Source organism: Apis cerana, linkage group LG4 (genome assembly GCF_029169275.1).
Source record: "Apis cerana isolate GH-2021 linkage group LG4, AcerK_1.0, whole genome shotgun sequence".
Lineage (NCBI taxonomy): Eukaryota > Metazoa > Arthropoda > Insecta > Hymenoptera > Apidae > Apis > Apis cerana.
In genome coordinates this window covers 12,085,687-12,099,450 of record NC_083855.1, presented here as the reverse complement: position 1 = coordinate 12,099,450, position 13,764 = coordinate 12,085,687, and the positions used below count along the sequence as shown (strand labels likewise).

Sequence of the window (13,764 nt, the reverse complement as noted above, 5' to 3'; positions counted from 1 at the left end):
GGCCGAAACGAAGAAGGACGAGAGAGACGAGGAGGGGAGCGAGAAATCGAGTGGCTCGTTCCTTCGGCGAGAGAGGTGGTGTGTGCGAGTGTCCGGGACTCGACGAGAGTGGTGGCAAAGGTGGATTCTTCTCTCGGTTGGAAGTAGCGTGGCGGAGGGGGGAGGGTAGGGCGACGAAGACGGCGGACGGAGAAAGGAGGGGAGAGGCGAGCGACAGGAAGGGGGCGGAGAAGAGAGAGAGAGAGAAAGAGAAAGAGAGTAGGTAACAACGTGGTAGGAGCGGCAACCGGCTCCTACCGCTGGAATCCAATGGCGCAAAGCCAAGAATTTTCAGTTTTCATCGGGAATTTTCCGTCTCTCCTCCAGGCTTGCTCGCACAAAAACACGAAGGGGGAGGGGGAAGGGGATCTGGGAGGGCCGAGAGCCGGGCAAACGAACAAACGGGACAAAAAACGAAGGAAGGAGGGGGAGGGGGACGTAAGAGAAGTCGGGAAAAATGGTTTGCAAAGTTCCGTGGTCCGAGGAGCACGCGATGGAAGAAGGAGCAACGGGGCACAAACTTACGGAGCATAGTTGTGTACACCGTATTTCTCCTCGGCTGGGAAAAAAAGGAGGGCGGAGGAGAGAGAGAAAAAAAGGGGGGAGGGAAAAAATTCGACGGGTCTATCCTCGTCTTGCTTTTTGGAAAGCGCAGGAACAACGAGAACACGTGGTATTTGGAGCACGAATATTCTCCTCCTCCGCCGAAAACTGCGTTCTTTTCCGTTCGACGTGAGAAACGATTCACTCGGAAAATTCGAGGCATCCTGTGGCGCATTGTGCACTGGATCGTGCGACCCTGCCATCCTCGAGAGAAAACTCGGGGCGAAGGCCGGGTAAAGAAACCAGAGGGATTAAGCCCCGAGATTTCGTTCTCTTCGAACGATCGATTTGCAAGTTTAAAGAGCGCCCGTTTCTCGATACAACGTTGTTTCCGTTTCTCCTCAAGGGAAAATCCGTATCCTCGGAGAGTTAAGCAAAGCGTCTCGTATAATCCGCCAATTAGCCGGTTTCGTTAAATTTGCCTACCATTCCTCCAACTATTAATTAGTCGAGCAGACGTTGTCCAACGTTTAATCAACGGTTAACTTAATCCCCGTTCGTTTCCTCGTAAACGAATGCACAAAAAAGAGGCTTCCTCGAGGTAACGACACGATACTGTGGCCTCGATCGAATCTCTCTCTCTCTCTCTCTCTTCGTGGAAGCCCTTTAAATCGGTTGGTCGAGGAATGGCGGTCGTTGGAAAACTCGGGTGCTACGCTAATGCGCGGAGAGAAGAGTGGGACCGGTGTGACGGGTTCGCAGATGCGAGTCCCTCGGCCCTCCACGCGCCTCGCCAACCGCGAACGCACGCTCGAAACGGGTGCTGCGATCCGAGGAAATCGGTGGATAACGGTCGATCTTGCGAGTTATCGATCTCCCCATACCCTCCCCCCTTTGTTCTTTCACTCGACGCCGGTGGATACGCATTTATAGTACTGGTTTAACGAGTAGTGGTTCGACAAAACCCAATTGGAACTCGGTGCGAAAAAGAAACGATGGCGCAAAGCAAACTGAACTAGGCTAAACCAAAGCTCGTTTATCAAACGCGCTTATATATACTCGAGTTTAAAGGGTTTCCTGTGGTTTTGAAAGAAACTGGTGCTCGAGCAGGGGGGGGGGGGAAGAAAGAATAGATCGCGAATTTTCGAAATCGAACGAAGCCCTGGGATCGTTTGGCTGGATTGATTCATCGCGATATCGATATCGTGTGACGCAACACGACGCAAATCCGCGAATAGCGGCTTAATCGCGCGGCGATACCTCTCCCCCCTCTCCTCTCCTCTCTGGCGTTCGTGCACGAGGGCGCGCGCACAACGCACGCGGAAAACGTGGCGGATATCCGTGCAACAGGTGCCGGCGACCAACTTCTCTCGCTCAGTTTCGCAGGATACAGTTTCGGGAAGCGAAAGAGAGGCCTCGATAAGAAATGTGTTTTTCGATCGATCCGCGAGCCGACGTGTGATCGTGAGTCGAGAAGGTAGAAAAAAAAAGAGGAGAAGGGGAAAAAGAAGAAGAAGAAGAAGAAGAAGAAAGAAGCGTCCTCGATGATAAATCGTCGAGATTTATTCTGTATGTGTCATCGCATTCTTTTTCGTTTCTCTTCCTACTCCTAACCTCGCGTTCACGGCGTGTTTTCAAATTTAGATTTACGAGCGACATTCGTTCTAAAAAATGCGCTCGTTGCACAAACTCTCGGAGGACGCTGCTCGAGCAAATATACTATACGGGTTCGTCTCCTTATCGAGGCTCCGGTTGCGCGATATTCGACGCGAGTTTCTTCCTTCGATCGGTCGGTTAATGCGAGTCTCGTGTCACGATTAGAGCTTCGACGCTTCGACTTTACCGAGCGAGCCGAGAAAAGAGGAGCGGTCTTACCGACTTGATATACTTTCTAATACCGAGTAGTAATAACGATAAAAAAAAAAGAAAGAAAGAAAAAAAAAGAAGGAAAAGAAAACGAAAAAAAGCTCCTCGAATAACGTATATCCGAAACGGCCTCGATTTTTCCCAGTTTCGATCGTGTGTGTTTTGTTTCTACCGGTGTTCGGTCGGTTGGAGGGGGGAGCGAGTTCGTTACGGTCGTAAACGAAGGCGAAGCTCGTTACTTTTTCCGGCAGTTCGTCAAAACAACGGCGACGGCGAGAGGAGGCGAGACTTCGGTGGCGAGGTCGAGAGCGTTTAGGTCGCTCGGTCACGTTCGACCACTCTCGAGGAGTGAGAAGAGGAGAAAAAGGAAAGAAAGAGAGAGAGAGGGAAAAAGGGAAAAAAACCGCGAAGGGGAGACAAAGGAAAGCTTGGAAGCAGGAGGCTCTCTAAGCACGCAGCCACGCAGGCACGTAGGCACGCCAGCAGCGCGGAGATACGTACATTACGTATACGCGGGATGCGTGTTGCGTAGAAACGCACACCGGAGACACGTGATACAAGCTCGTATACGTATCCCACGCTACTTGGCCGGCGTTGGGAAGCGACTACGTCGGATCCTACCTATCGTGCGTTTACGTACGTGTCTACGTACTCGCATTGTTTCACGGGGCGCAACGAGGTGCGGGGGGGTCCCATCGGAAGTCTGGAAGGAGCGGGAGGCGGGAAAGTAATGGAGGAAAGATAAACGAGGCGGGAAATTTTCACGATAGTTGGACAACGCATAGGCGTAAGAATACCGATATATCTTCCTCCTTATCGGTTAAGTCCCCAGAGACTTTGACTCGTGTCAGTTGAGGAGACGAGAGAAGAGAGGTTTTCCCAAGATTCGATCGGTCCACACACGCACACCTCTTAATTGCCCCCACTTTCTTATCTTTCGATCTCCCCTTCGAGATCCTGCTTGTTTCTTTTCTCAACGGGATCAATCTGTGAGATCGTTTCGTTTCGGCAAGAAAGAGAGCAGAGTGGAGTAGGTCGCCGTGCGGTCTTTTCCGCGGAAACGCGACCTTCTTTCTTTCTCCTCTCCAACGCGTTTTTCGATCTGTATCTACACTGGCGGAGTGTCGTTTTTGTTTCGCCTACGGGCCAACGTCAAGTCCATGTTCCATCGATCGAACAACGCCGATCGAAGAGAATTTTGACACGGTGTTCGGTGTGGAAACTGTTCTGGTATCTGGCGTACCGTGACGCGAACAGGGTTAAATTTAACTTCGATCTTCTCTTAGGAAACGTTGAACCCAAGACCTTTCTCCCTCTCTCTCTCTCTCTTTCTCGTTCTCGTTCTCTTGCTCCTCCGTCCGTTCGGCTGGCCAGTCGCTTTTGCTCGAAAGCCCTCCGTCCTTCCTCGCTGTGGATTCGCCATGGCTCGTCTACAAATATAGGTAGTGGTCAGAGTCCGCGATTCGCGCGCGGTTTTCGCTTCGAAACACCGGCCAGAGCGTTATTCCTGTCGAGCAACAGAAACAGCCGCGATATCCGGTTTTCTTAGTTATCCGGTGTTTCAACAACACGCCACGCGTTCTTTCTTATCGGTCTCTCGAAACCGACGTCGTTTACACGTTTCTTTCTCATTTCGTAAACGACCACGGTTTCGACCGATGCCCGCTCCCGCATCCCATCTCGTCACGCCTTCCATTTTTTTCCCGCCCTCGCTTTTAACGCCACGTCAAACACCGACAGACAGACAGACAGACCGACAGACCGACCGACCACCGCTCGCTTCGCCAACACGAACTCCAGGAATGCTCTTCACGGTATACGTACGAGAGATAAGCGCTCTCGAGCCTGAGAGGAGAGAGAAAGAGTGAGAGAGAGAGGGAGAGAGTTTTTTGTCGTCGATCCGCCGTTTTCTGCGGCCACGAAATGAAAGAGCCTCTTGTTACACGCAGCTCTCCCGGGGCCATGCGGTTTTACTCAGCTTCTCCTTTCTCGCGAGATGACGACCTTTTCCATCGTCTTCGACGCCCGAACCGGGACCGTTGCGTTATACACGGTGTCCCAGGACAGTCGAGCAGAGAGGAAAGTAATTGGTAGTGCGGTAAAACGCGTTTAATTTTAGCATAGAGGAAAAAGATGGGGATTAACTTGCGAATAGGCGCGTTCACGCGAGCGTGAAACAGGGTCCACCCAATATCGGTATCGGACTAGCGGTATACGCGTAACGTCTCGAGGACGAGGTTTCCACCCAGGTTGGAAAGCTCGTATTTGTTCGAGCAGCAGAAAACAGGCTACGCGTACGACGGCCGAGAGAATCAGGAATTCCAAGGTCGACGAAAGGCGGGGACGGTAGTAGCGAGGAAAGCGATCGCTCGTAGGGGGCGTAGGTGGCGTTCCGTATACATCGTCGTTGCCCGGCATCCATTTTCGAAGGCATCGCGCTTCGTCGCTTCGCCCGTGGCGTCGCGATACACCGTGGAGAGAGAGAGGGAGGGGGTCGAAGCGACCGGTTTCGCGTCTGGACCTATTCCATTGTAGAGAGACCGAGACAAAAGGAGCGGTAACGGCTTAGCAAATATCTCGCGTCCCTGTTAATGGCGCGGGGCTTTTTACGCCCTCGCGATATTCGTCTCGCCACTCTCCTTCTTCCCGGTCCGTTTTCTAATCTTGGCCGCCAATTGGACCTCGAAAGGGAGTTCAATAGGGGAGCCGGAGCGTCGTTCGAAGCGGGGAATAATAGGGCGGTGTTAAAGAATACTCGAGGTTGGGAAACAGTTCCGGGAACGGAAACGAGTTTTCTCTCTTTCTTTCTTTCTCTCTTTCGGGAGGGACACGATTTATGGAACGGATAAGGAGGAACGTTGCCTCTGCGATTAGGGGTTGGAACGTGATCGATCAACGTTCGAGGAGGGAAGAGACACCTCTCGTTCGAAACGAAACGAGGAATATCGTCGCCTTCGCGTGGAACAAAGGCTGGCGCCGATAACGACGCGTGCACGTGGTGGAATGGTAACGGTAAGAAAGTCGAGCGGAGAGCGGTGGCGTTGGTGCTGGGTCTGGAGGAGAGCACGGTGTCGGGGCCTGACGCGGCGGCGGCGTTGCCAGCTCGAGGCGCGGCGAGGCGAAGGCCTGACGGTGTTGCGAGATCGGGGAAGCGACGTTGTCGGACGTGACGTTGTTTGGAAGGTTGGAAAGCTGCGAACGGGCAGGAGAGCGCGGCCTACAGCAGGTAAGCGGGGCGGGGAGTGGGAGGGGGAGGAAGAATAAGAAGAAGAGGACGTGGGAGAGGGAGGACGGGCGCGTAGAAAAGAAGCTCCTGCGAGAGAGGAGGTGGGGGGAAGAGTGTGGCGGAGGGGTCGGAGCTCTCGGTCACCGGCACGACCGTAGCACGTAACCGCGCCACGGCGGTGTTGCCGCTTCCTAGTGTGATTCCTCCCCTCGCGCCCTCGCTGCCGCCGCCGCTTTTGGGGCCCGAGTCCGGCCTGTTGCTCCTCTCTCGGCTCTCTCGTCAAGATCTCTCTCCACGATTCTCGTTTCCTCGGTTCGGGGACCATCTGCTCGCTCGCCCGGGCCTTTGAATCTTTAATGGTTCGCGTGACTGGCCGTGGCAGCCACGGGAGGCTGCGCGAGGTCCGGTTGTGCCCTCTTCGCCACCATCCTCCACCGTCCTCCGTGCACAACGCTTTTTCCTCCGTGCACGCGTAAATGCACTTCGATTCGGCGGCAAGATCGAATCGAATGGCTAGGGGCACGCTTCGAACACGTACGTTTACGTCCACGCGTTTCGATCGGTAGCTGAAAAGCTGGAGAGGGCGCAGTGGTGGAATGAGGGGAGAAGGAGGCGAAATCGGTCGAATCGTGGAGCAATTACCACCACAGCCGCAATTATTTCGACGATTTTGCCGGGCTTATCGGCCGCTGACCGTTCCTCCTCGGGTCGAGGGGATGGAAGGTTCGTTAACGCGGTGGAATCGGCGGAATCGTTACCGTTTAATTAAGCGCATTTTCCACGCGTTTCGCGCGCAAATTTCGCCCCTCTCCTCCGCTCGACTTTTAAAACGATCGTGAAACCGATCGAGCAACGAACGTTTCCCCTTGGCCGAGTCCACCTACCAACCGGGTCGAGACTCGTTTCTGACCTCCTCCTTCCCTCCCTCTCCCTCTTGTCCTCGAGACCCGGCTTCGATTTCATTTCGCACTCCTTCTCACCCTTCGTTTCCACGGTCTCTCTCACGGTTCGTGCGGGGGTGGGATTTTCACGCGGGCCATATGTTCGACGCACCTTTAGGTATCCTGCGCCTTGGAATCATGGGAATCCATTTATTCGTATTCTTAGAAAGATAGAGAATTCTGGGCAGAAGCAGATGGACGAAAGTTGGAAGGCAGGTATACAGCGAGGCGGAGAGTTATTCGATCGCCGTGAAAAAAGGGGGACACCTGCTGCAGCGGGATGTCCAAAAATCTTTCGAGTTTTCCTCTCCGTCTCGTTTCCAAACTCTTTTAAATAATTCCGTGGTCTAACTAGGTAGGTAGACTATTTGTTTTATTCTCGATCGATTGTTGGTGCGTTGTAGAGACCGTTGGCGGAGAGAGAATTGCGCGGGGGTCGATGAAAAAGCCGAGCACGACAGACGGCCGCGCGAACGTTTGGCAGTCCCATGGGCCTCCTAGCCCATGGCGGTAAGAACCACCTGCCGCATAGGTCGGTGGGGGCAAGCTGTTCTCGCGCCGTCTACCTTTTCTAACCACCAGCCTCTTCTCTTCCTCTCCCTCCGCGCCTCTTTTGCCCTCTTCTGCTTTTTCGTCTTCGTCATGCCCTGCACGTTTCCCTCCGATTCCCTTCTCAGTCCGTCCTTCTTTCCTTCGCGCTACTTTTCTCCGTCTTTGTCGCTCGTCCGTACGTTCGTCTTCCTTAGCCAACCGCTGCCACCTTCGCCACCATATAGCCAGCATCATCGTCACCACCATCCGTCCGACACACCGTATACCTACGTAGTATGCACGGTATACTTGGGACGAGCGTGCATCGCTCAACAACCAACCGACCGACCGATGCTTGTATGCGTAATGTATGTACGTTGCGCGCTGCGCGCACCAAGCCGTAGTGGGGGATGCGCGGTACGGGGGGAGAAGGCGACCGGTGGGGGGTAGCGGCGATGCTACGCGACCCCAAGCTCAGTCGTTGCGCGACCCTCGTCGAGTGTGTTTGCGTTAACGTTTTCCGTGAGTTCGAGCATTTTTTTTTTAACGTCACCTCGGTTACGTTGCTGTCGCAAAGTGTTCTTATTCCAAAACTCCGTCCTCCGATATTCAACGTTCAACCAACCGTACCTGTTGTCGACGATCGTCTCTCCTCTTCTCCCGTTTCTTGACACATTTTTCCATTTTATTTTTGTCCCGCTTTCCCTGCTTTCATCGCGTGTCCGTTGCTACTATTTTTGCATCGGTCAATCGTCTGTCGCAAAAACGGACGGGGGAAAGTGACGTTCTTCTAGGCGAGAAGCAATACGGTCGGTGATCGAGCAACGAAGGAGATTATTCGCAGCAAAGTGCGCGAGAACGTGTACCTAGGTATTCAGGTATCGGACTGTTACGTGCAAGCCTCGAACAAAGGAGTGCCTTCGGACGGACGGTTGCGACGTGGCGTTTTGAAATCGCGCGCAAACCTTCCTTTTTCGTCCGTTTCGCGGACGGACGGATGCCCGCGATGGAAATCAGCGTGCGAGCCTCGCCGTTCTTCGCGCATCCAGAATGCCGCCGTTGAACGCTTGAGAAATCTCTCTCGAGTGAGGAATTACCGTGCGACGATGGGATACTGCTCTTTTCACTCGGCGGATCTACCTTGCCGGTAGTCGTGATTGTTCGTACACCGCGGGTGCATCGGATGAGGAAGAAACGATCGCCTCAGGGAGGAATCACGACCGATGAAGCTTATTATCTCCGTTCCAACGATTTCGACGACGAAGGGAGAGAGATACAGTGAGAAGAAAAGGTGTGACAGTGAGACGAGTGATCGAATAGAACGAATATACGGATATGATAGGTGCAGTGAATCGTTGGGTGTGTTGGCGAGCGTGATCGAGAAGATCGATGCGATCATCGATGCCGCGTGCTGGCAAAATTCGCGCAGCGTCGTCGTCGTCGTCGATACTCGGTGAAAGTCGGTGCAACGCGGAACTCTGTCCTCCAACGCGAATGGAGCCGCGCAATTTGCGTGTCTCGTTGTTCCGTTCCATTCGAACTGTTCGTGGAATTCGTTTTGCCGATAGAATGGATAGGATTCGATCGTCGAGAACTACGACGATTATCGCCGTTACTTCGCTGCTGTTGCTGCTGCATCCCGGTGAGTAAATTCCCTGCGGATCGAATGATTCGTTTTCACTTCTCGTTACATTCGTTCCGAAATTGTTCCATCTATCTGCTTTCGAGGAAAATAGCTTAGTTTTCTCTTTTTTTTTTTTTTTCCTTTTTTTCCCTCTACAATTCCGAGAAGATTACACAGCGTGTGTCGTCACGATACGTGACGAAATATACTGTTTTCACACACCGGGAGAGGAGAGAAGACAGAAGAAACAGAGTCCTTGCATGGCGTCGCGACTCTCGCGACGTGCCGTGTCGGTATGTCGCAGTTCGTAGCCAAGTTTTGTTGCGCGTCCTTTTAACAAACCCGTTCCGAGCCGCGCTCGAGGCCGAGAAGGCCTCCTTTCGCCTCGGCCAATGAAAACTCCGCGTGTAATTTCAGTTCTCTCGACTTCGTACCAACGGATTGGATTATATGGAACGAAGTATAGAGCGAACGTTCTCTCCCTATTTGATACCGTTTTAGACGCAAATTCGACCGAGCCGCTCTCGATGGCGTAAATTTGTTTCGGTATGCAGAACGTGGCTCGCTTAAACAGCTTCCCGTTCGAGAAATACCGAACGACACCGCGACGATATTAGGCTTCGTGACGTAGCCGGGCTGCCACAGGTGTCTCCGTGTATACGAGCGACGCGTTAACGCCGCGTCTCGCTTTGCAGCTGCTTCTTCGTTCGATATATAATACGGTACGTTAGAGTAAGCGTCGAGAAACATCGATACTTCGTTTCGATCCGTACGATCGATTTTTCGACGATACAGCTAAGTAAGTAAGTAAGTAAGTAAGTATATATATATATATATATATATATATATATATATATATATACGTATGTACATATATATATGTGTATATATACATAGAAATCGGAGCTCGTTCGACCACGTTCCATGCACGCTCGTAAAGATAGGAAAACATAACACGGTATAGGTTGGTGTCCCGATAGAAGAAATCGAGCATCGGCTCGATGGCACGCGAGCAAGAAAGCTGTGCTATCGAAAAGTAAACAAGCTACGGCGAGAAACGCGGGGAGGGAAGGCGGGTAAAACGTAAACTACGACGGGTCGATGAATAGCTAAGATGGGGGTTAGAGACGAACGAAGACGGATAGAACGGTCTCGATGGATTTATAGAGAGACAAGCAGACGTAAATATAGACTCGTGCATAGGTAGAGTAAAGATGGGTTGCACGGGACGCGTAAAGGTGAGAGGAAGGTTAAAGAGAGAGAGAGACGGACGTATGGGTGAAGTAGTCGGAGAGGCAAAGGGGAAACGATCCCTTCGAACGAACGAACGAACCAAGAAACGAGGGAGTGGGGCTTATGTCGCGAACGAGGGGAAAGACGAAGGAAGATGAAGAAGTGAGGTCTCGGCGATACGAACGAGAAGTCAAACCGGTGGCTTTACCGTTACGCGACCCAATGACGAGACACCGACGGATCGTCCCTCCGTCGCGACGTCCATCTTTCTCCGTACATATATATATATATATACATGTATATATATATATATATATATATATATATACATGTATCGATAACAATCGAAATCACGATTCCCTGGCGTTTACTCTAAACGTATATATACGTATATATATGTGCATATACGAATCGTAAAAACTCTCGCACAGGAATAGTTGATTAAAACAGGGAGCGCGAGGAAATGCACGTGGCGCGATGAAAAGAAAACGAGCTCGATGAAAAATATAACAGAGGAGGGGAGGGGGTAATGAAGAGAGACTCGGTCTTTTTTTTATTTTCTTTTTTTTTCTAACGAACGGTTTTCCTTCGCCTCGATGTGTTTCAGCAGCGGCACAGGGTCGCGTGGAGGAGACGCAGATGGACACGCACGAGGGGTCGACGGTACAGCTGCAGTGTCGTTTCTCCCCGCCCAGGGAGAACGTAACGTGCTTCTGGTTGACGCACACGAACGATAACCACGACAACGCCGCGATCGATAATCTCTCGTTATCGCCCCAGTACAAGGTGTTTATGAATCTGGAGGAGGGTCGCTACGACCTTCAGATAAGAAACGTCTCGTACGAGAGGGACAACGGCAAGTACGAGTGTCGGGTGAAGGCGAGCGGAACGGGGCACGACCTGCACCGAAAGTTCATCACGCTGACCGTGCTGAGGGCGCCGGGGCCGCCCACCATATCCCCGACCTCGGCCTCCGCGACGGAGGGCCAGAAGCTGGAGCTGCAGTGCAACACGAACGGCGGCAGCCCCGAGCCCGAGGTGAGGTGGTACCGCGGCAACGAGACGGCCGTCCTCCACTCGGGCAGGACGTTGACGGTCGAGCCGAAGAAGGAGGACGACAGGGCGACGTTCCGTTGCGTGGTGAGGAACCGCGCGATGCGCGAGGGCGAGACGTTGAACGCCACGGTCACCCTCGACGTGAATTACTTCCCCCGGGTGTCGGTCGGCCCGGAGAACCCTCTCAAGGTGGAGGTGAACGGAACCGCGAACCTCGAGTGCCGCGTCGACTCGAAACCCGCGGTGGGCATGGTGAGGTGGTGGAGGGACGGCAGCTTCGTGGCGACCAGCTTTCAGCACACGATCCGAAGGGTGGCCGTCCAGGACGCGGGCAAGTACACCTGCCAGGCGGACAACGGGCTGGGCAAGAGGGGGGAGAGCTCCCTCCTGCTGGACGTGCTCTATCCGCCCACCGTCTCGATAGAGGGCGACCCGCTGAGGATCGCCGAGGTCGAGGACACGGTCACCGTGCACTGCAACGTGACGGCCAACCCCCCGCCCTCCGTGATCGAGTGGCTGCGCGACGGCCGCCCCGATTTTCGCCAGCTCGGCTCGATCCTGCGGCTGAGCCGCGTCACCGCCGACCACGCGGCCAATTACACTTGCCGCGCCGTCAACACCATCCACCCATCTGGCGGCGAGCGGAGGAACTACTCGGCCAGCGCTCGGCTCACCGTGCGCGTCAGGCACAAGCCGGGCCCGGCGCGGGTCACCCCCGACTCCCCCGTGGCCGTGGAGGGCTCCAAGGTGATTCTCACGTGCATGGCCAGCCCGGCCGGTTACCCGGAGCCCAGGTACAAGTGGTGGAAGGAGGGCGAGTCCGGGACGACGTCGATGCCCTCGGTCAACGTGGGCCCCAAGTACGAGATCGACTCGGTCCACTTGGGCAGCGAGGGCACGTACAAGTGTCACGCGACCAACGAGATCGGCAACGGCGAGGCGGCTTCCGTCAACCTCACCGTCCACCAACCGCCCAAGATACTCACCAAGTTGCAACCGCACGTCACCAGGAAGTGAGTATCCGGTTTCCTTCGATCCTCTCCTTCTCCTTCCCGTTCAGTGCGTCTTCCTCTTCTTCTTCCTCGCCATACGGATTTTTAAAGAAGAAGGGAGATATACTCGTGCGTATCTCCCTCGCGGGGCAAAGAAATAAAATTTCATCTGTTGGTGCAGCACGTCCGATACGGAATGCTTAATTACCGTCTCTTTTTGAAAAATATTCCGGAATATTGTACTCCCTCTCTGCGCGAGATCCTACGATCCGCTGCTGTATTTTTAACGACAAAGAGGGGAAAATTAACCGCGACCTTCTTTATTCCTACTCCACCTTCTCTCTCTCTGTCTCCATTCCTAGAGGGAGAAAGGAAGCGGAGTGTTGGAAGATGAAGGAACACGAACGATTCGGTTGCAGGGTGGGCGAGTCCTCGTTCCAAGTGTCGTGCGTTGCCCAAGGGAAGCCGCGGCCCAGCGTTCGATGGCTGAAGGACGACCAGGAGTTGACGGCGGACGAGAGGTTGTACAAGGTGACGACCAGCGCCTCGGAGGGGCACGGGAACGTGATGACGGTTAACTCGACGCTGAGCTTCCTGGGGCACGCCAGGCCCCAGACGGACGAGATCGTGGCCAGCGACCGGGGCAAGTACACGTGCGTGTTCGTGAACGAGGTGAAGAAGGTGGAGTCGACGATGATGCTGAAGGTGGAGCACGAGCCCATCGCGTTGCACCAGCACGGCAAAGTGGCGTACAACTTGAGGGAGACGGCGGAGGTGGCGTGCAAGGTGCAAGCGTGGCCGAAGCCCGAGTTCCAGTGGAGTTTCGGCACGAACGCAGCGAGCCTCCAGGGCTCGTCCAGCGACGGCCACTACGAGATCTCGACGAGCAGCGACAATTACGACGTGTACACCTCGGTCCTCAGGATAACCAACATCCGCGAGCTGGACTACGGGGACTACAGCTGCAGGGCGGCCAACGCCCAGGGCAGCATCACCTCGAGCATCAGGCTGCAGCCCAAGGGCGCGCCCGAGAGGCCCATCAACGTCTCCGCCATGGACGTGGGCCCCACCCACGTCGCCCTCCTCTGGGAGCTCGGCTTCGACGGCGGCCTGCCCATCACCAAGTACTTCGTCTCGTACAGGAGGGTGGCGGGCGCCGGCGACGAGGTCGTGGCGCCCGACTGCGCCGTGCCCAGGCCGCCCGCCGGCCAGTGGCTCGAGCTCGACTGCCGCCGCTCCAACCCCTGCAACGTGACCAACCTCGAGCAGCACCAGACCTACACCTTCAAGGTCAAGGTGTACAACACCAAGAACCACTCGGACTACTCGGACGAGGTGACGGCGACCACCGCGGTGGCCAGGATCCCGGCCCCGCTCAGGGTCACCTACGACCCGGAGAGCGGCGTGCTGGCGATCGGCGTGGGCGCCACCTGCCTGTCGCTCGTCGCCTCGATCGAGAAGCTGGACGGGCCGGACGAGTCGCAGTGGAGGATCCTCGACGAGTGGCCGCTCGAGGTGCTGGGCGGCGCGCCCACTCAGAGGGAGGGGGTCCTCGACGACCCGGAGTCGCTGGACGCGGCCGAGCCCCGGCTCAGGGTCAGGCTGTGCCTGAAGGCGGATCGGCAGAAGTGCGGCGAGTACGGGGAGGCTAAGAGTGAGTAGTAGTACAGACTTCCCTTCCCCTCCCGAAATCTCCAGCGACTGAGCTTGAAT

The 13,764-nt window shown here is 54.7% G+C and overlaps 1 protein-coding gene across 3 annotated transcripts in view; it reads left to right on the top strand.

Annotated features, from left to right (window-relative positions):
• The window catches only part of LOC107993910 (hemicentin-1), a 29,832-nt gene that overhangs the window by 11,102 nt on the left and 4,966 nt on the right, over positions 1–13,764 (top strand). For 2 of the 3 annotated variants that reach the window (XM_062074356.1, XM_062074357.1), the window contains exons 2-3: positions 10,611–12,072; positions 12,471–13,705. In XM_062074356.1, coding sequence (XP_061930340.1) covers positions 10,611–12,072; positions 12,471–13,705 — 2,697 coding nt within the window. Of the gene's footprint in view, positions 1–5,750; positions 8,789–10,610; positions 12,073–12,470; positions 13,706–13,764 lie in introns of those variants that run through there. The other variant, XM_062074355.1, reaches the window with a different exon arrangement.